This window comes from Doryrhamphus excisus, linkage group LG2, assembly GCF_037039965.1.
Source record: "Doryrhamphus excisus strain RoL-2023G ecotype Guam linkage group LG2, RoL_Dexc_Guam_v1.1, whole genome shotgun sequence".
NCBI classification, from domain to species: domain Eukaryota; kingdom Metazoa; phylum Chordata; class Actinopteri; order Syngnathiformes; family Syngnathidae; genus Doryrhamphus; species Doryrhamphus excisus.
This window is the reverse complement of record NC_136358.1, coordinates 1691447-1709661: the sequence shown is the minus strand read 5'-3', so window position 1 is coordinate 1709661 and position 18215 is coordinate 1691447. Positions and strand designations below refer to the sequence as shown.

The 18215-nt window shown below is 42.0% G+C and overlaps 1 protein-coding gene across 3 annotated transcripts in view; it reads left to right on the top strand.

Annotated features, from left to right (window-relative positions):
• The window catches only part of LOC131125078 (sodium/calcium exchanger 1-like), a 61225-nt gene that overhangs the window by 24042 nt on the left and 18968 nt on the right, over window positions 1-18215 (top strand). For all 3 annotated transcript variants that reach the window (XM_058066229.2, XM_058066228.2, XM_058066230.2), the window contains 10 exons: window positions 9040-9272; window positions 9592-9731; window positions 9853-10005; window positions 10070-10297; window positions 10388-10780; window positions 10974-11084; window positions 11471-11623; window positions 13274-13370; window positions 13444-13635; window positions 14428-14620. In XM_058066229.2, coding sequence (XP_057922212.2) covers window positions 9131-9272; window positions 9592-9731; window positions 9853-10005; window positions 10070-10297; window positions 10388-10780; window positions 10974-11084; window positions 11471-11623; window positions 13274-13370; window positions 13444-13635; window positions 14428-14620 — 1802 coding nt within the window. In that variant the 5' untranslated portion in view covers window positions 9040-9130. The remainder of the gene's footprint in view (window positions 1-9039; window positions 9273-9591; window positions 9732-9852; window positions 10006-10069; window positions 10298-10387; window positions 10781-10973; window positions 11085-11470; window positions 11624-13273; window positions 13371-13443; window positions 13636-14427; window positions 14621-18215) is intronic.

Genomic DNA, 18215 nt, shown 5'->3' with positions numbered 1-18215 from the left:
GTCACGGACATGATACGTCTTTGAGAAATCAGTTTTGAGCGAGCATTATGTTGCTATTAAAATTTTGCTCTAATGTTTATGTCCTCTTGTGCCACCGAATAACACACTTCTATTACACTATTGTGAGACCTTTAAGGCAGTGATTTTCAACCACTAGTGTACCTTGAGAAACCGTCAGGTGTGCCGTGAGGAATTATCCAATATCACTTTTTATAATTAACATTTATTAAACATCATTTGCAAATATTATGTCAATAGCTATGAATACATGGACCCAAATATTCCAATTGCATTTGGTTTATTTGCTCAAACGGAAAGAATTGAACAGGGATGGAATATTCCTTTAACCAATCCCATTGAGGTATCTTGTACCCGCTCAAACGGAAAGTTGTCAGACTGCCTTCTTCTTCGTGGTGTTTTTCTTCTTCTGTTGTTTATTGGCGGTTGGCAAGCAGCTTTCGGTGTGTAATAGCGCCATCTGTGAAACAGAATCTAAACCCTTGCAGTTTTATTAAAAAAGAAAATATATATCTATATAAAACATGTTCTGAGTTTAATTATAAAATATTAGCAAGATTGAATGTGATCTTTTCCTGTTTAAATTGATCCCGGGTGCGTTCTTTCAGCGCATGCTCAGATATGACGTAACACGCAGATCCAGACGTTCTTCACTTTTAAAAATGGAGGCCAGCAATTGGCACTGGACTAAGCAAAGTTTGTTTTTCATTCAAACTAAATTTCAAGACTGGACGGACGAAAAACTGGCAATACGGAATTATTCCAACAAGTGAAAGAAAAACTTGGGGAAATCGGTATCACGTGATGTTGGTGTTTACGTTTTACTGGGCATGCCCTATTGACTATTCTGGTTGATTTTCACGACGCATGTAGACAAGAGATTGGAATACCATTGTTTCCCGAAAGGTGATTGGGAAAGAGAAAAAGTGGTGATGTAAAAACGTGGCTACTGTGGAGTGTCTGTGGTGTAAAGACTAGCATAGCAATGTAATATTGGTCCGTGTGGCAACACCTGCCTTGTTCCTCCCATAGACTTATTGATGCACGTGTGAGGTCGTGGTGACATTTTGGAACATTTTTGGTTAGTGGTGTGCCACAAGATTTTTCCAATGTAGAAAATGTGCCGTGGCTCAAAAAAGGTTGAAAAACACTCCTCGAAGGGACCTCTTATTTATAATTGCTAAAAAGTTTTCTAATATGGCACCTTTTCGGAGAATTTTAGGAACAACCGTACTTCAAAAAAACAATTGAACTCATTCATGTTTTTAAAAAGGGTACATTGTTGTTTTGAATTGTTTGTGTGCACATGATGTTTTGCAGAAAAAGGTCATGCAATGCAAAGTCAAACCTCCAAATGTGCACAGCAGCGTGACTCACCTGCTCGGCTGACTCGCAGACAGCCAGGCACAGAGAGGCAGCCAGCCGCAACAGCGAGGTGCTCACAGTGTGCACTCCTTTTCAGCTGTGCTTTGCCTTTATTTATATAAAAAAAAAAAAAAAAAAAGAATTCTCCCCCATGCATCCGATGGTTGGGTAAATTAATCGTGTGGGCAAACAAGATTGCCGCGTTCACGGAGTTGTGTTTGTGTGAGGTTAGGTGAGCTTAGTGTGCGTTGTTGTTTGCGACCTTTGGATGCTCGGCTGCACCTCAGAGCTGCCATATGGATCCACACGGGCTGATCAGTGCGCGGAGAACTAGCAATGTCTCCTCAGCTGCAAAAGGTCAAAGGTTGTTGAAACACTCAGGCTTGTAATGAAATCTTCACCTAATTGTCTAATTGGCGAGTATGTGCTGCCTCACGGTGTGGGTCGAGATCAATAACCGTATCCCACTTGTGGATCAATTCCGATTACCCTGCTAGTTAATTGGATCACATTCCCCTCACACATGTCACTAAGTGTTTCTTTTTTTTTCCTTCTTGGATGAATTAAAGCTGTTTGGCTGGAAGTCCATTGTCAGCATAATTAGTTCTACTGGTGTTCAATTGTATCAATGTTGCAAGGATGCACATGTGTCCAGATGCTGCTGCTTTATGAGTCAATTAGACCAGACCGGAAAGTGTGAGAGCAAAAACATACAGAGGGGAAAAAAGCTTGAAATGGATTGTGGCACAGAGTCAAACAGAATTTTATCATTATAATATCATATGGTATAATGACAGGGTTGGATGGAGGCGGTTTATTTGCTGTGGCGACCCCTGAAGGGAAAAATATGTTATAATTACATCAAAAGGTGATCAAAATCAGCTGTAAAAGCAGGAAACAAAAGAACTTAATACAGGAAGTAGTCGGTCCAAGGACGTATTCTGTTCTTTCAGTGGTGTAAGTCTAGTTTTAAGTGTAAATCTGAACTTCTAGCTAAATTATGCCTATCATAATTTCCGGTTGGGCAGCGGTGTTTAAGTTGCATCGATTAAATTTAGACAAAAAAAAAACGATTTGTACATATACTATAAGCACATGGCTAAGTCATAAAATGGCATATAGTGGCAGCCACTGGTGCACGAGGACTCTAAAATCATTACACAGCAACCTAACACTCAAAAGGTAGCTAAGAAATATACAATACAAGTACCAAAAACATACATGCTATTCTAATTGTAAAGTGCGTGAATGTGAATGGTCAGCTGGGATAGGCTCCAGCTCAATCATGACCTAAATAATAAATATAATAATAAATAATAGAACAAGCGCTATAGAAAATGACTGAATAAACTTTTCATACAGTTCCTTACCAAATTACCATGAGAAGATTTGATGGGTCACATGATGAAAATGATGGATGCAGTAAAGTTGGAGCGGACGAATGGGTGCAAATTATCCAGACCCCCCCTCGCCCCCTTCCAATGGAGGCCACGGTGACTCTGTTCTTCATGACCGCTAGTCAAATTGTACACTAGCTCACATTCTTGCTCACTATTTCTATCTATTGTTTTATTTTGGACAATTGAACCTTGTCATTTCCTTCCTGCGCGAGCAACCATTCTCTGCTCAAATCTCCCGTCCATTTCTTGTCTTGAATTCTTATTTGCTCGCCAGGCTCCCCTCATTTGTGTTGAAACCACCGTGAGCGTGCACCCGTCACTCGCTAATTGCACCGGTTAAAATTGCGGCCAGGCACGTCGCCGAAGCTGTCAAGAGTCATTTGTTGTTCACATTGTGTTGCATTTGTCTCGCATTGTTTATATTTGTGCACACATATGCCACACTTTGGCTTCTGTCCCCGGTGCCAAAACCAAAATCATATGCATTAGATTTATTTTTGCAGCCATGCGCAAGATTCATAATAATAATACTGTAATCATGATTACATTTGCGTAAGCTAACTCTTCTACTCCTGAACTGCTGCACACAAAAAAATAGAAATGAAATTAAAACATGCACCCCTGTAATCTATCATTTTTATAACAAATACACCACATGGTGGCGCTGTTACTAAATTCCATAAGTGGTACTGACTTTAAATTTTCTCATACATTTCATAAAACACACATTTTTGTACATCTTTAGTAGCCGGACAAGCGCATGTGTGTAAATTGTGAGCATGATTGGTTGAAAAACATGGCCGCTATCAAGCAAAACGTCATTAGAGGGCACAGGCAGGACTTTAACTGTCAATCAGTCATTGACTGCTTGTCTAATGCTTATAAAACTATGATTTACAAAACATATTCACCACACCTATTGGGGGCACCACAAATGTATATTCATGTCTTGAGGCTCCAATTTTATTTATTTAAGTATTTTTTTGTTGTCAAAAAGTGTACTTCAGATGTTCCACTACAGGAGTGAGTGATAAGAAGAGATGAATGCATCTTCCACTTATCTTCACTTGTCTCTCCCCCCCTCTCCCCATCCTTTTCCTCCTGCCGACAGCCACACAAACAAAATAAATGTCTCCTGGGTGACAAGGCGACGTTGTGGAACCGTCTTATCCAGCTGTACAGGTGACAGAGGGAGGTCCAACAAAAGAGGTTGCAGGGCTTTTGAAAAGGGTGGAAGACAAGTCGAGGCTAAATCGGGCTAATTTATGCCACCACTGTTTGGGACGCCAACATACAGACTCACACTTTGTTAGTAAAATTGCGCACAAACCACTTTACTGTTTTGCACAAAAAGCTGGTTAATAGTGATGTGTTAAAATATCGGCTTTTATGCTTTAAAATCGATTTTCATGTTAAAACATTGATACTTCAGTCACTTGAGGCCACACTTTCACTTTGGACGTTGAATATTCGGCTCCATAGTTACAGCGGTAGTTTCCGCTCACTGTGTCATTGTGCCAGGAGCTCACATGGGAAGTGCTGCTGTAACCGCTGGTTGTTTATACTAGGGACCGTCAATACATTTTTACAGTTTGTTACAAAAAAAGGTCTTATATTCTAAATTACACCACAAATTTAACCATGTCAAATGATCCGGATCTGATCTGCAAGACTACTAAAAAATCAGATCGGAAGCCAAAAACTGTGGATCAGGATGTCCCTATTTGACACCACTACTGGTTAAATAAAGCAGGATTTTCATTAAAAGAGGGCCCCATCCTGCTCTTTTCAGGGGCCGTTTAAATGATGTACTTCATATGAAACACACACATAAGTCTGAAAAGTTGGAAATGTACGATAGGCCCCTTTAATGTCCCTGGGAATAATACATGAATCTCAATACCAAAATTCATGCACATAAAGTCTTTGTGTATCTATGATCCAAACATGGAATCTTCCAGCTTTCTCTTCTGGTTACGTGTTGAAAGCTTTACACAGAAGCTGAAGAAAAGTCCAAAAAGAGCGTGTCATTCCACGTTGACACTTTTGAGGGAAAGTGAAAACATCCAGACTGTTTCTTCTCCACATGAACTGTCGTTCACCTCCTCATCTGCCTTGCATCATGGTGGAAAAGCAGCCCAATATGGAGCTGCTTTTTTTTTTTTCAGGGTGAAAACAGGAGGAGAAGCGATGGAATGAGGGCAAAGCGATGTGATCCACTAGATTACGCTGTTTGTCGCTCTCCGTCTTAACCTCTGTGACCTTGGGATACAGGCTTGATCCAACTTTCTGCACATAATATGACACAGGCTGACATCAACACTTAACACGGAATGCTGTGTGCGTGTGTGTGTGTGTGTGTGTGTGTGTGTGTGTGTGTGTACACACAGGGCATTTGGGTCACAAGTGTTTGTGCTGTAAAAGTGTGATGCATGCGACCTGTGACTGTGTGTACTTCAGAATATTTTTGTCTTCAAGTGGATAACTGAGTCTAGTGACAGACTGACGGCTGGTATCCTCCGCTTTGAACTGCGTGCCATTGGAATGCATTATTCCCCGAGATATTATATCGACAAATATAGTTATAAATCTGCACCTTTAAATCTGCACCTTTATCCCGATCCACAACAAAATACGTTTTGAAGTATTTTTTGGAAATCCAGCTGTCCAGTTAAAATGATAAGCATCAGGAGGTGGAGACCAATGCAATCATATGCAGCTAATTTAATATTATTTTCATTTATTTTACCTTATATTTTACCTTGTATTATGTGTATTTTTCCCCAATTTATAGATTCAAATTGATTTCAAATTGGGGAAGGGGGGGCGCAAAAACATTTCTGTATCCCGGTTGGGGTATGGCAGAGAATAATTGGCTTAATGTAAGAAAATATACGAAAAAGACATATATTCAAGGTTTAGAGATTTATACATGGAAACCAACAGGTGCCGCTTTTCTTCCTGGGACTCCCTTTTCCCCCAAAAAACAGCTCTTGAAGGGTGGTATTATATTCAGGTTCAATATGGTTATATTATTTATGTTTTTACATTTATTACACATATTTATATTTGCCTTATCTGAAAAAAAATGTCACTAGATGCTAGATTGCTGGATTGGGATGCATTGTGGTCGTCTACCGTGTATTCGTAGTTATAGTATGTATACAGTATATACAGTAAACCTCGGATATATCGGATTCAATTGTTCCCACTGGTTTTGTCCGATATAAGCGAAATCCGTTATATGCGTATACCGGAAAATGTCCGTTTTACGCATATATCGGATTTATATCCGGTATATGCGTAAATCGGATTTTATCCATTATAAAAAGGCACTTCCTTGACTATGTTTCCAATGTACCTGGACGCGCAGGCAACACTGCAAACGCTGCAAATGACGTCGTATAGCGGCCAGTCACGATTCGGCGAATCGGAGCGCCACGATGCGGCCATCCGATATATGCGAGGGAAATTTAATGGAAATACATTGGAACGGGACTGGAGATTTTGTCCGAAATAGGCGAAATCCGTTATAAAAAATCCGATATATGCAATGATTTTTTTTATTGGAAATGTGAAAAATATGAAAAATTGGTTATTTTTTATCTGTCCGTTGTGAGCGAATTTCCGATATATCCGAGTCCGATATATCCGAGGTTTACTGTATCATATTCTAAGTAACAAAAAAAAATTCCGACCTCAATCTTCTGTAGGATTTCATTCTATGTGAGCTTGTGTGTGTGTGTGTGTGTGTGTGTGTGTGTACTTCCTGTGTGCTGGCTTAGTGACGCATGTGTACTTCAGAGTGCCGTTCGGCCCGACTGCTTTTCCTTCCACTGGGCTGGCTTTTAATCTGGCTCCCGAGCGCCGGACCGAACTTCATAGCATTCCCTAACAGGCTTGGACAGCTGCATCCGTGGCCCCGGTAGGGAACAATCACAATCGCCCTCAAATCTGACTAATTACGCGTCACATCGGCTCGATGGCTGTATAATCCCTGAGCCGCTGATTCCACACTTTGCTGTTTTATCATCGCCTGCTTCCCTTCTGGGCTTTTATCAACATTCCGTTTTTTTTTCTTACTGACTGAAGCAAGTGGAGAGTAGATAAGGGAAGGAGTTGGATGGTTAAAGACATCACTCTAAGAAAAAGCAGCATCTATTTTTTACCTCACTAAAACTGTTTGTTAGCAGACAAAAACAACACAAACGCTGAGCCAGCAGCCTTTTAGTAGGTGCTGATGCTAAGATTTATCGTCTTTTTTAACTCCTTAAAATCCACTCACATGAGGGCCAAGTGGTGCAAACTGAACCCCCTGTTTTTTAGCACTGTTCGGCCATGGCGGTGGTCCAATGCCTTTTAAAAAGTAGCGCTGCAGTCTGCAAGGAGCTAACAAGGACAGGTTACAGCTTAAAACGTGATCTTTGAGGTTGATAATGAAGTTCAAGTACAGTCTTTGTGATGGAGATCATTTGGGCTCGTTTCATCTCTCTCTCTCTCTCTCTCTCTCAAGCAAATCCTGCAGCGTCTCCACCATCCCATGACACCAACATGGTTTTATGTGAAAGCCAGGGCAAGGAAAGTATAAATTTAAAATACTTCACAGGCAAATTTAGGCCTGAGATTGAACTCGTATGTCTTTTGAAGAGGAAACAAGCTAAGGAGTCGGAGCAGAGCCTACGAAGATGCAGCGAATCAAAAGTCATTTAACCCTCAGACATTAGCCCTTTGCAGTGTGTGTGTGTTTGTGTGTGTGTGTTTGTGTGTTGACTCATGGCGCCAAACGAGGCAGAACAGCAAAGCGCAGCTGATGTGATATGAATCAACAAGCATGGTCAATGAAGGGGTCAACACTTGTGTGCATCTCTACGTGCATGTGTGTTATCCTTCATTGCCTCGCAGGCAAACTCTATTCTTAACACACTAAATTTATTTACCAGGACAAATATAAATATGGCGACACGGTGGTCTAGTGGTTAGCGCGCACACCTCACAGCTAGGGGACCAGGGTTCAATTCCACCCTTTGCATATTCTCCCGTGCATGCGTGGGTTTTCTCCGGGTACTCCGGTTTCCTCCCACATTCCAAAAACATGCTAGGTTAATTAGCCACACACAAATTGTCCATAGGTATGAATGTGAGTGTGAATGGTTGTTTGTCTATATGTGCCCTGTGATTGGCTGGCCACCAGTCAGTCCGGGGTGTACCCCGCCTCTCGCCCATAGACAGCTGGGATAGGCTCCGGCACCCCCACAACAGTATCACTCAGATACTGTGAACATCCAGCAGCAACACAACATTTTGGCATGACCCCCGCGACCCTTGTGAGGATAAGCGGTAGAAAATGAATGAATGAATGAAATATAAATATGTTTTTTTTTCACCTTCTCTTGACCACTCGCAGCCACTGGCCACTTCATTAGGTACACCCGATTGCTTGAAGTAATCATCATTAATATTGCCTTAATTCTTTTACTCTGCCCTCTCTCAGGTGCAATATCAGCCACCTCTGATTTTACCAATGCTCCAAAAAAAAAAAAAAAAAAAATCCCACTATGTGTGCACAGAAATGCATGTTTTGTACACGTGTTGCCCAGTGAATACGTGACAGATTGTTGACCTTACAAGATAGATGAAGACAAGGTCAACTACTCCCTGCTACTGTCACCACCCATGACTGTGTTTGTGTATACGTGTGTGCATATGCGAGGTTTGCACGCTCACAACCTGCCGTGTGACCCTTTTCTTGCACGCACAAATGTCGTCGCCATTGTTGTTGTTGTTGTTGTTGTTGCGGGAAGTTTTGCACGCAAAGCGATGACTTTTGGCCACTTTGACACTGCTTTGTTCACCTGTCATCACCGGTGGGCATCGCAAACAAACACTCCACGGCCAGCCTACAAACGCATATAACCGCCGCGTACTGTAATTAGTGCCAGGTCACAAAGTATTGGCAGGGGTTAACTAAAATTAACTCCACAGGATGGCAGTAGCTGTCAGCGTCCAGCGGCTTTATCTACGTCTCTCTGCATGCACTTTAAAACACCTTTGTCCTCAATGAAGTCATCAGCGCTATTAATGCTGGCTGAGGAGTTAGCTCCAACTACAACATTGGTTCTATTGCTGCTGTGGTGAGCAATTAAAAAAATGAACTTGTTATACTAGCATAGAATGGCTTCTTACATTTAGGAAATAACACTTTTGTGCTTTAAATAAAGCTTTTATCTTTTCTCTAATTTCTGCTTTTTACTTGCAGGGTTTGACTTGGCCCTGAGTGGACCTGAGGCATCTTCCTTTCGAGTTCAGTCGGCAGGCGGGGTGCACCAACGGAACTGGCTCCTGCAGCCATGTCCAAGCCTCCTTCCTATCCAATCCCCTTCTGCCCCTTCCTCTTCTTTGCCAGCCTAGTTTTTCTCCTATCCTGCTCCGGATCCGTCCATGCACACTCAGCTCACAACTGCTCGGCTGGGGGGGACCCGTGCCAGGATGGTGGGTCAAAATCAGTGGGGGGTCATTAGAATTGTTGGATGACTTCAACCTGTTGATATTTATGTCATTATTATTATTATTTATTATAACTTTTTTTCATCCGGTCCATTATAGATGATAAATGTTGCATTTGCCGTGTTATGTCAGTATTATGATCCCATAATAATGTCCACTTGTGGAAAATTCCAATTATGGCAATTGAGCAATTTGCAAAATGGTGCACTCGATTATTTCTCGATTATTTACACAATTACAGCAGTAAAGATTAATGAGCTCATTGCATTTTCCTTAATCTTTATTTTTTTTCCTTTTATTCCAGGCGTGCTGCTACCTGTGTGGAATCCCCAGAACCCCTCGGTGGGTGACAAAGTGGCACGGGCCATTGTTTACTTTGTCGCACTCGTCTATATGTTCCTGGGCATGAGCATCATAGCGGACAGATTTATGTCCTCCATAGAGGTAGGTGTGCTGAATCTATGTATGTTTATGACACGGCACCAGTTAAAGACCACTACGTGCAATTTCTAGTTTCTGGTTTGTTCGGGCGTCTTTAAAAAGTGTCCCCACCCTCTTGGTCTAGGTTATAACATCCCAGGAGAAAGAGATAACCATTAAGAGGCCCAACGGCGAGACAACCACTGCCACTGTCAGGATCTGGAACGAGACGGTTTCCAATCTGACCCTAATGGCCCTGGGTTCGAGTGCCCCTGAGATTCTACTGTCCGTCATTGAAGTGGGTCCTTAATGACACAACCGGCATACAAGAGGTACTTATTTGGACTTCTCACTCTCCACAGGTGTGTGGTCACGGCTTCACGGCAGGCGCCCTGGGCCCGAGCACCATTGTGGGCAGCGCCGCCTTCAACATGTTTGTCATCATCGCGCTGTGCGTCTACGTGGTGCCCGACGGCGAGACGCGCAAGATTAAACACCTGCGGGTGTTTTTTGTCACAGCAGCTTGGAGCGTCTTTGCCTACATTTGGCTGTACCTCATTCTCAGCGTCTTCTCCCCCGGCGAAGTCGACGTGGGTGACGAGGACGATGAAACAGAAATAGCCCGGCCACAAGACGGCAACGTGGGGAAAAGTTATTTGGGTCTTTTTTTCTGTTTTTAGATATGGGAGGCGGTGCTGACCTTCCTCTTCTTCCCACTGTGCGTGGTCCAAGCCTGGGTGGCTGACCGTCGCCTCCTCTTCTACAAGTACGCCCGCAAGCGTTACCGTGCCAACAAGCACCGCGGCGTCATCATTGAGACGGAAGCGGGGCCAGACGGAGGCGGGAGCGGCGCGCTGGGCCCAGGCGGTTTCACCAAGATGGACATGCTTGAGCTGGATGGCCAAATGGCACTCAACTGCCACGGCGGTATGGATGGCAGCATGATGGAAGATGGGGGGGGTAAGGATGAGGAGGACGAGGCCCGTCGGGATATGGCAAGGACGCTGAAGGACCTCAAGCAGCGGCACCCAGATAAAGACATGGAGCAGCTCATCGAGATGGCCAATTATCAGGTGAAGACACATGCGGCCATCATTAAAACGTACTGCATCCCAAAAAGCATATTCGTCTCATTGTCCCGTTAACCCCCCCGAACAGCATGGGAAGCTCTCAGGATACTCAGACTAGCAAGATTTACTCCTTAGTTTTGACATTTGTACAAGATTTGTAAATGTTTTTTTTAAAATAGTCCTTTTTGCCAATCAGGTTCTGATGCAGCAGCAGAAGAGCCGTGCATTCTACCGTATCCAAGCAACCAGGATGATGATAGGCGCCGGCAACATCCTCAAGAAACATGCTGCTGACCAGGCTCGCAAGGTGACACAAGCGCACTTAAATCAAGTTTTATTATATTTTGTATTTATATTGGCATTTGTGTTTGTTTGTTTTTTTGTCCCGTTCAGCCATTGGGGCAGATAGTATTTTTGATCTAAATTTGATGTTTTTGTTATGCGCATTTGGAGCGACCGGACCGGAGCAAGAAGAAACACAGAAAAGAAGAGAAACTAGGGTGGGGGTGGGAAAGGGGGGGGCAGTAGAGAGAGAGACAAAAACAGCATCAACAACAATTCCCATAACAACAACAGTGACAAACATGACAAACATCGGTTAAATGTCAATGATGGCTGAGGGTCACAATGGAGATGCTATGACTGAAATGAAACAGTCAAACTTACCAGTATTTGTGTATTTTTTATCTACAGGTGGTGAGCAGCCATGAGACTCAAGCCCAAGAGGATGACCCACACACGGTCAGGCTGGAGTTCGAGCCGGCGTTGTACCAGTGCTTTGAGAACTGCGGCTCCCTCAAGCTGACCGTTTCCAGACATGGAGGAGACGCTGGAGTTACCGTTAAGGTGAGTGCAAAATGTAAGACTGATGAATAAGTGTGTGTGTGTGTGTGTGTGTGTGAATTTAATGGCAGACAAAACAAACAAAAATTGACTAAAAATTGACTCACATCTTTGGCTCTTTGCCCGGCCTCCATCTGATGTTGGATCATTAGATGTTCTCACCTCTAAAGATCTCTGGGAGGAGAATGGAGAGAGCGTGGGAGAGATGAAGAGGGCTTTGTTGAATCAGCTGCAGTTCTTAATCTCCACCAGTAGGAGAATAAACAATAGCCGTGGACTAAATGTATTGCAGTTCAAAATGAAAATAATGTATGCAAAACTGCAACATCTCCTGCAAGGATGTTCTATTTTTTATGGCATGGTTATGCAAGAAGGACATGAAAAACTGCATTTGGGTTCTTTTTTTTTCTTTCTTGCACCCCCCCACCCCCCACCCCCTAACCCACTCCCGGAGGGATTATGCAAAAGCTACCAAGCTGCCTTTAACTGATGTAGTGAGGCATGAGGCCATGAAGGAAGCATCGCATTTAGAGGAATGATGAGGGGTTCATCTTAACAAAACTCTGCAATAAATGTTTAAATTTTTCATATTTATTAGCGGTATTTCAGGTGTAAAGATTTCCCACACAGGACACGTTAAAAGTGACAGAAAGTGTACATCCTGCACCGAGGTGTCGCACCTCCAACAAGCTTGGCGAGTGCGCGGATGAAAACAGTCATCATGGCTCGTGATTATGGAGGACCAAAACTGCCAAAATAATAAATAAATAAAAGTGGAAATAAAAAACAAAAATGAAAAAAAAGAAAAAATTAAATACAAAAAATAAATATAAATGGAAATAAAAACAAAAATATTTTTTTGTTTTTATTTCCATTTATATTTATTTTTTGTATTTAATTTTTTCTTTTTTTTCATTTTTGTTTTTTATTTCCACTTTTATTTATTTATTTATTTATTTATTATTTTGGCAGTTTTGGTCCTCCATACGTGATAGCGTCAAGAAGAAGCCAGAGCTTGAAAACCCTTTTTTTGTCGTTGAAGTCTCCCGTTTGGAACGCTTGGCCTTCCCAGTGAAATACCTGAACAGGCAAAGAAAAGCGGATTTTTTTTTTAGCGAAAGCAGTGTGCCGCCATTGTTCAAAAGAAATGGAGAACGAGCTTCCAGCTTGAATTATTAATGCTGCTTTTCAGATAATAAGGATATTTCATTTACTAAAAATATCATTCAGGCTATTCGAGATACGTACCACACTGTTCTGCCATACTATTACATCCCAAATAACAATTCTTAAAATAAATCTTAATTAATTTGAATGTTATTGTACTGAAATCAGATGATTGAATTAAAACTCTGTGTAGTCACATAGTTTGCCAGGATTCTTAATATATTTTTTTTTACTTTCAAGCAGCTCATTTGCATATTCCAGTGCAAGTGCTATAAAAGTGCGGGTGCCATTGCCGCTGAATGGGGAGGTTAATTAAAAGGCTGCATGAAAGAACGGAGGGAAGGTTTGCTTTTCAAAGTCTTCACTGTGTGACCAGAGGGCTCACTTTAATGAAGCTCTGTTTTGTTCTCCTCGCAAATGTCTCATTTGTCGTCACCTCTCACCATCTCTGCCTTTTGTGTCCCTGCTCCGTTTCCCTCCCGTCAGGTGGATTATCGCACCGAGGACGGCACTGCCAACGCTGGCTCGGATTACGAGTTTGCAGAGGGAACGCTTTTGTTTAAGCCGGGCGAGACTCTTAAAGGTAAACATTTTTAACAAACTATCCGAACCAGCACGGTACAAAATATTCAGATGGAATCGTCCCGTAATCACAGAGATCACAGTGGGGGTGATTGATGATGACATCTTTGAGGAGGACGAGTACTTCTACGTGCACCTCAGCAACCCCCGAGTGGTGGGCTACCCCGAGATCAACACCTCCCCTCTGGATGCGAGCTCCACCCCCAAAGCTGTGCTGGGTGACAACCACACAGCCACCGTGACCATTTACGATGACGACCACGCTGGTAATTTGCCTTTATGTACTTTGATATGCGCACAGATTAGCAGTTTTTTTCACATTGTTGGCAAAAAAAGATTCTATTTTGTGAAAGAAAATCAAAGAAAAAAAATAATAAAAACTAATTTTCCTACTTTATTAAAATATTGTACCAGGCTAGTCTGGAAGTATAACCTCCTCTTCCCATCCCATATATCTTTGTAACAGCGCACAGAATCCATGACCCTGGAGCATTCACAAGCATTCAGTCATCTTCCTCCTTAATGAGATTGACGGCTGTTTCTGCTCTTTCTGAGCTTTTGTGATTGTGATGGCTTTCCTTTTCTTTGGCACACTGCTGCTCGGGAGACATAATGAAGCGTAAAACTAATAAACGATAATAATAACCTCAGTTTACAGGCGCACACTGTATTCTTCCGCTGTTCGCTGTAACTAGATCTTAAAGGAGGGTTTGTATTTTTGGACCAAAAGTAATTTTTAATTAATTTAAGGAAGCGTAACCATGAATGTTGCGAAACGAGGACCACCTATGTGAAGAAAATGTTTTGAAATATATTTAATGAATTCAAAATTTCATAAAACAGAAACTCTGAGGCCATTTTTTAACATAATGTATATTAATGTAGTTTTTAGTGATGTGATGTAAAGTTAGTGTTACATTCTCATTTACTTGAAGTACTTGACTAACACCGGGGAGCGTACCACTGTAATGTGGGGGTGTTTTATGACCTCTTTTATTATGTCCGGTTGGGTGTTAGCATGGGAGCATATTTGCTCATCTCCACCTCTTCATCATCAGGTATCTTCACCTTCGAGACGGCCAGTCAGCGAGTGAGTGAGAGCGTGGGTGTGATGGAGGTGAAGGTGCTGCGGACATCTGGGGCTCGGGGCCTGGTGGCCGTCCCTTACCGGACGCTGGACGGCACCGCTAGAGGGGGCGAGGACTATGAGCTGGCAGCGGGGAAACTGGAGTTCCAAAACGACGAGACCATGTGAGTACGAATATCATCAGTGAGGGGTCTTTGATGTCGTTAGTATGGCCGCCCCCCCACAGGAGGACCCATAAACTTGAGCAAGTTATATATCTTAAGGAGTAATTTGACTTTTTTATTCATTTCTTCAATAATACATAAAAGTAGCTTCACCTGCCTTTTTCCAAAAGCGACTTTATTCTGGCTTACTTGTTGCCTTGGTTTTCGCTTGACAGCTTAAGGAGTCATAGTCCATGTTTGCCCAGTCATTTTGTTGCCATCGAGTGCGGGTTTTGGGGGGGTTTAAGAGAGCTTAAAAACTTGCCTCATTATAAATATCCCATGAGGTCTTCCTCGTTCTTCCCTCATCCCGGGTGTTCGCTTGTCATCATCTCAGAAGTGCACTCTTCCGTAATGTGCATTCCCTCTCCTTCGGGAAGATGAGCAAGCTGCAGAAGTCGTCGACTTTTGCAAAAAAATCTGCACAAGATTGTTTGTCATAAACTATATCTGATGCCATATTTTGAATGTAAATTGTCAGGAGAACAATTATTAATAACTTATTTTAAGTCGACTCTTGCTCTTGTTCCACTTAACATCCTTGGCGTCATCGTTGAATCTCTCTATCCATCCTTTCATCCATCCATCCTTCCTTCTCAGTGTGGATGAACTTACCGGTGAGGCAATTTCGCTGCTGGATCGCAACCTCCCTATCATAAGTCACCGTCCAGACTCCCCCTCCTTGTCTCCGTCACTGGTGCAGAATGCTTGTGTTTACTTGTCACGTCTCTGTGTTTGCTCTGCCTGTTTCAATGAGTTCCCTTTCCAAGTCTGTTGGAAGATTGGCACGATAAAAGTCCGAGGATGGACTTTTTTTTTCTTGTTGTTGCTGCAAGTGGAGCATGAGAAAGAAAAATGAAGTTAGGAGTTATAGATTTTTACTTTACAAGCCTCCAAAGTACGGATAAAGGTCATTTTCCACATCAGCATTTGACTCTTTTCTGCAGAGGATATTGTTTTGTGGCCCACTGAAGCCCTTAGTGCAGGGGTGTCAAAACTTTTTCCACCGATGGCTATACTGAAAAGTCAAATGATGCGGGAGCTACTTTGGTATCTGTTTGTATATTTTCATGTTTTGTAAACATATTAATTAATGTCAGCGTTATTGAATGATTTGCATTTTACATAAAGTGGACGCGTGTTGCTTTTGTTCCTCAAACCATACTACTTGTGTGTTACTGCTACTACTACTCTATTACTACAAATACAACTACTGCAGAGAAGTGACACACATGTGCATATAACACAATGTCACACACGTTGGTGTGTTTTTACGGACGTCTATATGCCTTGATTTGTGCATTTGTGGAAATTTCAAGGATTTTGTGCAACCGGAGTCAACATTTGCTAGACTAAATTATTTTGCAAGGGAGATTAAGAAAGAAAAGGGCAAGAATAGAGCCTATGGCGGTTCGTGGGGAACTTGCAGCAATGTCTGTTCCGTGGAGTGTGTGGGTGGGTGGATGTTGGAGGCAGGAGTGCTGAGACATTGACGTGAGCTGCGTCACTAACAGATTTTAAAAATCATATTTGGATGGCAGGAAGAACTTTGGTCTACATACCCGTGAGGACTTTTCGACAGGTCTCAGCAAAGCACACCTTTCCATGACGTATATGTTCATGATGGATGGAGGCAGGGGGCACATTTTGTCAGAATTGTACTGTTTGTACTGACATGAAAAAAAAAGTAAAAAAAAATACAGTTCACAGGTTAACAAAAACAACGTGCGAAGCGTTATCTTGGCTAATTCGCTCCAAATTTGCCTTTGTCCGGAATCAGCACACGTGTTCAATATAATAGCTCCACCTAGTGTTTGAACAAAGACATACACAACATTTAAGCACATATCGTGCATTATATTTTTAGACTTCAATACGGGCCAGTTAAAAATGGATGGTGGGCTGTATTTGACCCCCAGGCCGTAGCTTGGTCACCTTTGTGGCAAACTGCATTCATATGTTTTATTATCTGTTTTTCTTTCTGCTAAAACATTCATTCATTCATTTTCTACGCGTCGTGCTGGAGCCTATCCCAGCTGTCTTGGGGCGAGAGGCGGGGTACACCCTGGACTGGTGGCCAGCCAATCACAGGGCACATATAGACAAACAACCATTCACACTCACATTCATACCTATGGACAATTTGGAGTGGCTAATTAACCTAGCATGTTTTTGGAATGTGGGAGGAAACCGGAGTACCCGGAGAAAACAGGGAGAACATGCAAACTCCACACAGAGATGGCCGAGGGTGGAATCGAACTCGGGTCTCCTTCTGCTAAAACAGAATAATCATTTTTTTTGTAAGTATGTTACCAAACAGAATAGAAGGAGGCGTGTGCATTAACAAATTGATTAATTTTAATTATTAATTTGCGGCGTCATTCCTGCACATACTGCCGCCCTGCTGAAGATTCCCTTCCAAAACCGTCCAGTTTCCTCAATTGCTGAGGTTTGAAATACTATATCATTAAACACATACTGTCTTTTTAATTACGAGCAAAGTAGAGTGCAAAGCGACCACCAAAAGTTGGTTAATTTGTCCGTTGCATGGTGGAAAATCGCTGCAGGGGAAATGTTGTTTTGTGTACACTGTCATTAGTGTGCACATTAATGCGGGGAAGTAGTGTGCGGAATGAGGAAGCTGGTTTAATATAGACCCTGAAAAAATGACAAGCGCTACGCTGTAAAAATGGGAATTTGTTCCAGAACAAAAAAAAATCCCACTTAAAGGTCACAAGTCTTGATTGTAATGTTCTTTTCTATTAAGTTGATTAGAACCACTATCACTGTTTTTTTTTCTCTAGTTGATTAGAAATGTTTGTAAGGACTCATTAACTAGAAATGTCATTTCCCTCAGAGAAAGAAATTAATTAAGCACTATAGCGTGCTTCCCTGGATATGCAAATATACACACATTGTTTACTTTATGTTGTTTATTGTATTTTATTCATTCAATTTACGTAATTGTATTTATATAAGGCTAACTTGCTCCAACTTGGGCCATCCATTTTCTATACCGCTTATCCTCATGAGGGTTGCGGGCATGCTGGAGCCTATCCCAGCCTACACCCTGGACTGATGGCCAGCCAATCACAGGGCACATATATGTAGACAAACAACCATTCACACTCACATTCATACCTATGGACAATTTGGAGCCAATTAACCTAGCATTTTTTTGGAATTTGGGAGGAAACCGGAATACTTGGAGTATAAACCCACGCATGCACAGGGAGAACATGAACTTGGGCCAGATATGCAAAAATGTAACAATGCAGGAGTTACTCAGATATCTCTTTACTGAAAATCACAAAAAGGCAAGATATGCTAAATCAAATGTTTTTTAAAAATGTTTTAACAGCTTTCTTAATAGCTAATATTTATTTCTTTTAGTGTGCTGACATTCAATATTGAATTTTTTTAGTAAAACAGGCCTTGTTTTCCCTTCTGAAGAACAAACCCCCTGGCTGCACATTGTACACATTGACACTGATTTAAGGTGGAGTAGCATCGTTAGCATTTATAATTATTTCAGTGTAATTAAATGTATTTACAT